Here is an 8740-nt window from a genome sequence, read left to right on the forward strand (position 1 = left end):
TTGAAACAATAGTAATTCAGATTGAAGGTATACTTAACTCACGTCCCTTAATTCCATTATCAGATAATATTAATGAATATGAAGTTTTAACTCCTGGACACTTTATCATTGGACGCCCAATAACTTCAATACCTGAACCGGAAATTGTAGACATTTCTGACAATAGGTTGTCGCGCTGGCAATATACTACCAAATGTGTTCAAACAATTTGGAAACGCTGGAAAATTGACTATTTGAACCACTTACAGCAAAGAAATAAGTGGCAATTCAAAAAAAAATAATGTTAAGGTCGGATGTTTAGTATTGTTAAAGGAAAATGATTTGCCTCCTTGCAAATGGGCAATGGCTAGAATTTTAGAGATAATTTATGGAAATGAAGGCAGAGTAAGAGTTGTTAAATTAAAAACTAACACAGGTATTTTTACACGCCCTATTTCAAAAATTTGTCTCTTACCAATAAGGGATAACTTTGAAAATTAAAATAGTTAAGATAGTTGTATATATTGTATGTACATAATAATTGTATTTATATCATATTTAATATATAAATTTAATAAATTAATTAATATAAATTTAATATATATTTTGCAATTTTGTTGTTCACTTGTAAATATTTCATCTGAATAGTTTATTTATTTGGTTTTAGAAAATGTAAGCTAATTGTATAATTAAAAGTGTTTTGAAATCTTGCATATTTCAACGCCGGGCGGAATGTTACGTCATGGCATGCAAGAGCGCCACCTACAACAAATGTGATCTTGTACATTCGAATGCTGTAACCCGTTGAAAGCGGTTGCACAAAATAAAGCCTGAATAACTACATAACGTCATCCGTATTTTCTTCTAATACATCCATTTTTAATCGACGATAACAAGTAAACCATCTGCAAGTTTGGTGCCAATTCTTTAAAAGTTGGATTGTTGCAAAATGGTCATATCCAAAATAAGTTGTAAAACCAAGCGTCCAAAGTGAAATGTAACTTTCCTCATACTTCACGATCATTAATTGAATCTGAGCCATATGCTCAAAATGTTTTGAGAGTCATGCAGGTTTTCAGTATTCTTTTTTTCTTTCTTTATTTTGTTATGTATGGCTAAAAGCCCATTCTTCCTCTAAATTTTTTTTTTGGAAATGACCACTTCATAACTATATGCGTGAATAAGCAAGAAAGGTAACCCTCTAATAGTTAAATCCCTCTTGTTTTTTGTGCATGTAAGCAGTCCAAAATTTAACAATTCTAAAATAATATGTCAAATTGCATCCATCTAGTTTTTTGCATTTTTGGGTTATTGCATTCAAATAGACACATTTTCTTTTAGTCAATAATTTTCTGAAGACTGATTATCAAATTTCATTCCATCTAATTTGTAGTTATATGAGTAATCATATTGCCGCATTGAAGAAAGACAGTCGAATATCCATGGCCGAATGGTCATGGCACTGGCCTCATGATCAAGAGACCTGGGTTCGAATCCCACTGGAGACAATGCGATTAATAGTATATGTAAATACTTGATTCCTCGTCATTATGTTTTCCTTTATTTCATGTTCCAGAAGATACTGGACATTTCTTTAATTTACCAGACAAGTGTTCTGGACTTTTCTTACAGTCTCCAGAAGAGTATTCTGGAACTTTCTCTGCTTGTATAAAAGCAGAAGATTTGTCAGTTACTGTATTCTCAGTTCAGAGTTCAGTTAATGAATTGGTTTATCTCTACCTCTTGTGTGTGCCATTCAGTTCTATACTATGGCATCTACGTGACAATATTTAAAGATAGGAAAAAATTGCAGGACTTCAAAACTTAGATCAAGATCTGGAGCTTAAAGATATGATGATAAAATTAACTTAAATTCTCTTTGATTACAAGAAAATGTAAATGATATCTAAGCTAAAGTATATATTAATTTCTGGTGGATTATATTGATCTACAGCCTGCTCAATTAATTTGCTGGCTACTAATGAGTCCAGTCTGTTTCCAGTCTTTATTCATTTACGGCATTTACATATTAAATACTTTAATAACTATAAAAATATAAACAAATTATGTTTTAACTAGAACTATAATCTGAATCCAATACTCATTTTATTACATTACTTTCCAAGTTTTTTTTTTTTTTTTTCAAGTTAAGCTAATATGTCCTGCAAAAGAATTCGGAACTGACAATTTTTTTTTTTTTTTTTTTTAATTTTTCTGTTAACATTAGATTGCATTTTTTCCCCCTCCAAACAGCTGTAATTTTTTTCTTTTGTTTAAAGTTTAGAGATATAAAGAGTCTCTTGATAAATACAAATGGATATTACTTGAATGTTGATATTATTTTATTAAATCAATTTACTTGTTTGAAATATAAATAAGTCGTCAGTTGAAATGTTTATATTTTTGTTTGTTTTAAAGATATCGAATCCTAAGCATACACTGTTAAGATTAAATTAACTGTATGGAAAAAAATAGCATTAAAAATTATTTATTCGAAAAATATTGCAAATTATAGATAAACAAAGATTATTGTTTCTTCTGATTATCTTTTCATTTTACTAATATAAAAGCTTAACAAAAATGTATTAAATATGACATCTACTTGCAACTTATGATGATCTTATTACAACATAAAGCCAAATTGCTGATTTTTAGAAAAAATTGTTTGTGACCTATCTATTTTTTAGAAACGTTTCATAATAAATTTAGCAAGTTTTGGTAGGTTGAATTCAAGCTTGTTTGTTTCTCAAAGTCTGCTCAGTCAAATAATCCAAAAATGGACTTTCAGTTACAACTAATTGAAATATACTTTATATGTTTTTGTATCCATTTAAAAGACAAACATGCTTGGTAGAAATAATCATTAATTGTAAATCTTTTCAGTTGCTGGACAATGCTCTCAAGGACCCAAAACTGGCTCCATTTTTAGTACCTGAAAAAATAGCACAGTACAGAGATTTTGGTGGAGTAAGTATTATATATATATACATATGTAATGATATTTTAAACTCTAATTTCAATTTAATTAATTTCCAAGATTTTATCTTAATTTAGCCCATACTAACTTCATTCTAAAATATTCTCTTATTTTGTGATCCAATTCCACTGTTTCTACTTAATTAATTCAAGAGAGCTTTGTAAAATTGCTGAATAGGCTAAAAGCCTAACTTTCCCACACTCCATGTAAATGGGTAGAAAAATGTCCAATAAGCACATTCTTTTTTAAAAGATCCCTGTGTTTCCCCTGCCTCTTCAATGCATGTAACAAAAATCCCTATCGAAATTTTTAAAATATATTAGCACTGCAAAGAAATATTTTTCCTCTCAAAATCTCAGGTTGTATAAAATCAGGGATAAAATGTTCAAGAGATTTTCCCTCATTTCTTTCTGTGTTGCTCGTCGTTCCTGCTTGTAAATAATGCCTGCTTCTCCAAGATGAAATAAAACGACTTCACGAAATTGAGTCTTTTCACTGTCTTCAAAACTGCATCCTGCTTCACATAAAATAATGCTTAAAATATATATATAAACTTCTTTTAATGTTATATTTCTATTTGAGAATATTTTTGAATCTTTGTTTCAGAAAATATTATTAAATTAAATATTATGATAATAATTAAATTATATGATTTCTTATTATTATTGCTACATAAATACACAGTTATTTAGCTTATTAAATCAAAATTTGTGAACTTCATGTTAATTTATTTAGTTGATATGAATAGAATGCTGCACTACGATTATTTTGAAATGTGAAAATTTTTGACATGAGATAAATTTCTCATGGATTGCTGACCATCAATTTAGTTCTTTTGATTGTATGAACATTGTAATCTGAAATTCATTTTATTTTTTATATTTCTAACAAATCAGTATTTTTTTTTCTTCTTTAAAGTAGCGATTTATGCATAATATTTTGACTCTAGTTGCTCATATTTTCTTATAGAAAAGTGTTCATTTGTTCCTTTATTCATCCTACTGGTGTGCAATTTCAAAAAAGAAAGAAAAGAATACTTGAATGTTTTAATATATTACATACAAAATGGATTATATTTGTTTTCTTAACACAGTTCAAACGTTTTGTTACATAAATAAATAGCAGCTTTATCTTCTCATTATATTAATTCTTAAAAAGTATGTATCTTTTACTGAAAATTTCATTTTTTTATTACATATATCGCATTTTTGAAAAATACGCTTAGGCTTTTATATATAATCAATAACTGAAATAAGTCTTAAAATCTATTTTTTAATCCTAAAATTTAATCCATTTAAAGTAAAATAGGGTTTGGTTTATTTAGAAGTTGTTATACAGATGCTAATAATAATCATTTACATGTTAATTCATGCTTATAAATCGGTATAATTGGTAATTTGTTTATAACAACTGTTTTTTAGACTAATATTATGAAGCAGTATTTTTAAAAGTAAAACTTTTGGAAAATTATATATATATATATATATTATTATTAATTAAAAAAACATGTGAATTAAAAAATGGGAAAGGAAAAAAAACCTCCCAACACATATTTCACTCGTATACAATCTGAAATAAATCCGAATAATAAAGATCTGCTTATCTAGAAAAATATGTGATCCTTATAAATATTTCACAAAAAATTAATTTATTAAAAAAAATTTTTTAGCTTTTATTTAAAATATATATAACATGTTTCCAGGTGTCAGGTTGACAATTTGGGATTTAACTTCAATTTATTATTTTTTCATTGGAGGGCATGTTTATACAAGGATTTGATGAGAAAAAAATATGTGAAGATTTTCCCTCGTAGCTTTTTACTGAGAGATTCTTATACAGATTCCTTAGGATGTTGATTCAGGAAAGTAAAATTTAGCAGGGTAGCCAGCCGACCAGAAAACAAAGAAAATCGGAAATTCCAAGAAATCTGGAAAAATCAAGGAAATTTATTACGAAAACTGATTTTTTAAAAAATAATTATTATCGTAGTCGGCAATTAGCTGATCTTTTTTCATAAACATCGAAATGGAACATCATTGGCAACTAGTGACAGCCATTTACTGAAGTCAGAACCTGAGGCATCGGCGTTTCTGCGCATACGCCTAACAGCCTTATATGGTTATTTAAATTTTCGAGAGACTGGAATTTTCTTTTAGATAGGATCGTTAGCTTCATAAGTACTTTCAATTCTGAAATACACGCATCTAGTTTATGATTGATTCTGCTTCTGTTGACTGATTTTGAAACTACTTTGTTCATTAACTTATCTTATATTTTATATTATGCACTTTATCTTGTTTTAAAAGATTAATTCTTCATTTGCGATTTATTACATAATTCATATTACCATGGTAATCCCATGATATTGTTATAAACCTATAATGTTGCTTCTCAGCACGGTTAGTTCTATCACCGGAAAGACCGATTTACAATAATCTGTATTGGATACTGCTCGGGTGCCGAGCCAGTGATCCCAGAGCTTTGCGACAAAGTAGATAATGCTGGAAACTTTGAGAATTTTAACGATCTATCCATTAGGGGCCGAGATATGCCTGATTGGCCTAGAAGATTCTCGGCCTGCCTCCCGGGAGCTATAAAAGGTCGGCAGTCTCAAGCTGCAGTGAACCAGATCGGAATCATAGACAAGTAACGAGTCTTCGAGAGGATAGCGAAGCAACGGCGGAGTGCTAGCGTTGTGTGGAGCCCAAGCTATTGCTGCACTGGGCTGTGTGCCGAATCCTGTTGTCTATTGTGGAAGCAGCATCGTGTGTAGAGTAGCCGGTAATGTGGTAGTGAGTCGGCAGTCGGATGCAGCTGAAGCGAGGAGATAGTGAGAACTTCAGCCGTTTGGACGAGACTGTAGAGCGAAGCTCCGAGGATCCCCTCTCCTGCTGGATTCTGTGTAGCAACTGTGTGCTGTGGTCGATTACTACTTGTGGGCTACTGTTTGCTGTCCAGTGTGTACGTCTCGGCTGTATTTAATTGTCGTCTGTGTCTTTGTGTTTAATAAACGTCGTTGTTGTTTTCTACTGAGGCGTGCTGATTGTGTTCTCACAATATACACCCACTACAAACGAACCCGGTTTCTTGATCCAATTCTACTTTCTCTACTTAATTAATTCAAGAGAAGCTCTGTAAAAATGCTTACATTTGCACTTACTCACGCTCCACGTGAAGGACTAGAAAAATGTGCAATAAGCACATTCTTTTTTAAAAGATCCCTGTGTTTCCCTTACTTGTGATTGACATGCGTCAGAAATCTCTATCAGAATCTTAATATATTAGTACTGTAAAAAAATATTTTCCCTATCAATATCTCATGTTATATCAGACGAGGGATAATTTATTTCTCTCTTCTTCCCCATTTCTGCTTTTGTGACGCGCAGAGAGCGGACGTGCCTTGTCCGCTCTTTCTTGTAAACAAAGCATGCCTGCTTCCCAAGAGAGAATAAAACGAACTTAAAAATACAAAATCTCTCCACTGCTTGTCGCACCTGCATGCTGCTTCCCGTAAAATACATATATATCTTCATGACCTCTTCGAGTCTGGTCTTTTCACCAAATTTGTAGATTTCTACCAAATTTAGCCTATGTGAGTAAGTTTCAGGGGACTGATCCAGCTAGTTTCTTCTTCGTATGACGAAAGTATGAATTCTGTGTTGATAATATCAAGTTATTTAAAACTACATGAAAAATATTGCCTAGCATTATAATTTAGGCCGTTATATTTCCGTTTCTCGGCGATTTTTTTTTATTAAATTGGGTATTGCTGATATTTTCTTTGGGCATTCTTTTTTGTTTTGTTTGTGTATGCTGTTTTAATGTTTAGTATTGGGAAATAATACAAATCATTTGTAGAATTATGGAATCTTCAAACTATCATACAAACGTTATTGCTTATGTTTTCTTCCTTTTTTCTTATTTTGCATATGTTTAAAAATCTTCCTGCTTTAAGTAAAATTCTTCTGAATAAAATAATACTAAAAATTTTAAATTAAATTTTGTTGTTTCATATATTATTCAAATATATATTTCTTCAGTATTTTTCATTTTCTCAAAATAATATTAAAGCAATATTAACTGTTTTCTTACATGATTTGATATATTTGTCGTTTCTGAAACCTTAGACTATCATTTTTTGATGATTGAACAATATTAGTGAATTTTCATCTTTCTCTCGTTCCACTACATGCGTTTTCTACGTTTTTTCTTCCCTTGCCATTTTGATCCACACTGTTTTAAGTTGAAACATGTGTTTAATCTTAGTTTGGCTAGTTCATTTTTGCAATTTATCCACAGTTGATTAGCGAAATTTGCCTTATTGTTAAATAGTATGTAGATTTCTCTCCCATCTTTCATCTCATCCCTATTTAGATAAAATCGATGCATTCTGGTGCATGGGCATTAGAGCAAAGGTTTTCCGTATATAAAAATGATAAAATTTACAGCATTCATTCCATCTTTTTTAACACCTTGGCTGCCATGGAGGTGACCGGCGAGTCCTTATAAATTACAATGCAAGAAATTCAACATTTTAATATATTTATGCAATGAAGAAAAATTTAGTGATAAGAACCAAATTCCCACTTTTCTTTGGTTAATCATTCTGCCCATGCAGGTGATTTTTTAAAAATTATTTTTTATTATGCTTGGCAATGCAATGCAGTTAATGCAATTTTGTTGTCACTGAATAATTTATTTTGATTCTGTACTACCCTCTTTTTAGTTTAAAACTGCATACTATTATTGCTAATATTTTCTTGTAGCTGTTTTTATTATTATTATTTATTTTGATTTAGTAAGTACTAATTTTTCTGTTATTATTATTCAGTCTTGATTTGGATGTTAGTAAACTGTATAAATAGAGAAGATTGCATTTAAAGGAAATAGATAATTTCATTCTTAAGTACTCTGCCAAGATGTATGCAATTTTGTATTCTGTATTTCATGAATAAATTAGGATAATCAGTTTTGAGAAAAGCCCATCTGGACAAGCACGTGTCTTCTAGTGCATTGTATATGTTGATAGCAAAAAGTGGGTAGATGCTTATCTGAAATCTAATGATTGAAAATAGTTGTTTTCTAAACATTAAATTTTTATAAGAAAAAGTCGAACAATTTTTGCATACTATTAAGAATGTACTGTGCAATACGCAAGAAAAAAAATAAAACGAAATCTTTTGTAAAGGTTTTAGATAACTCTGAAAAAAGTGAGGGAAAATCAAACAGCAGAAATGCTGTTCACCTTGCTTAGGTATGTTTAGGAGAAATGCCTAAGGATTAAGGATTTTTATCTCTTCACTTGCACTTTCAAAGTTGCATAGTCATCAAATTAAAAAGTGGGATTTGGATACGGAAAAAAGAGAATAAGGAAGTATGGTCTAATTAATTTTCCTAATTTTTTAAAAGATATCATTACATACATGGCCCACTTAATGAAAAAAAAAGCACTTATTTAAAAACTATATTTCCTTGTTAGGTACGAATAGAAGATGATATAATTGTAACAGATGTTGGCATGGAACTTATGACACGAGTTCCTAGGACCGTTGAAGAAATTGAAGATATCATGAGGACAGGACGAAAGATGGAGATCCCTTTCCCACAAGAACTGATCAAAACACATGGGAACTTGTATGACTAGAGAAAAGCATTTTATTTTTTAAGTAATATTTTGCACAATGTAATATGTGATTAATGAATATATAAAAAGTAATTTTGTAAAATGTGTAATATCAATAATTAAAATATTAAAGCATTCAATTTAATTGCTTAGCATGTTCA

General features: G+C 30.3%; 1 protein-coding gene across 1 annotated transcript in view; it reads left to right on the forward strand.

Annotated features, from left to right (window-relative positions):
• Positions 1-8724, forward strand: part of LOC129975137 (xaa-Pro dipeptidase-like) — a 45189-nt gene extending 36465 nt beyond the window's left edge. Inside the window, exons 15-16 of the mRNA XM_056088090.1 lie at positions 2863-2946; positions 8436-8724. Coding sequence (XP_055944065.1) covers positions 2863-2946; positions 8436-8600 — 249 coding nt within the window. The 3' untranslated portion in view covers positions 8601-8724. The remainder of the gene's footprint in view (positions 1-2862; positions 2947-8435) is intronic.
• The last annotated feature ends 16 nt before the right edge of the window (positions 8725-8740 follow it).

The sequence above is a fragment of the Argiope bruennichi genome, chromosome 7 (assembly GCF_947563725.1).
Source record: "Argiope bruennichi chromosome 7, qqArgBrue1.1, whole genome shotgun sequence".
NCBI lineage: Eukaryota > Metazoa > Arthropoda > Arachnida > Araneae > Araneidae > Argiope > Argiope bruennichi.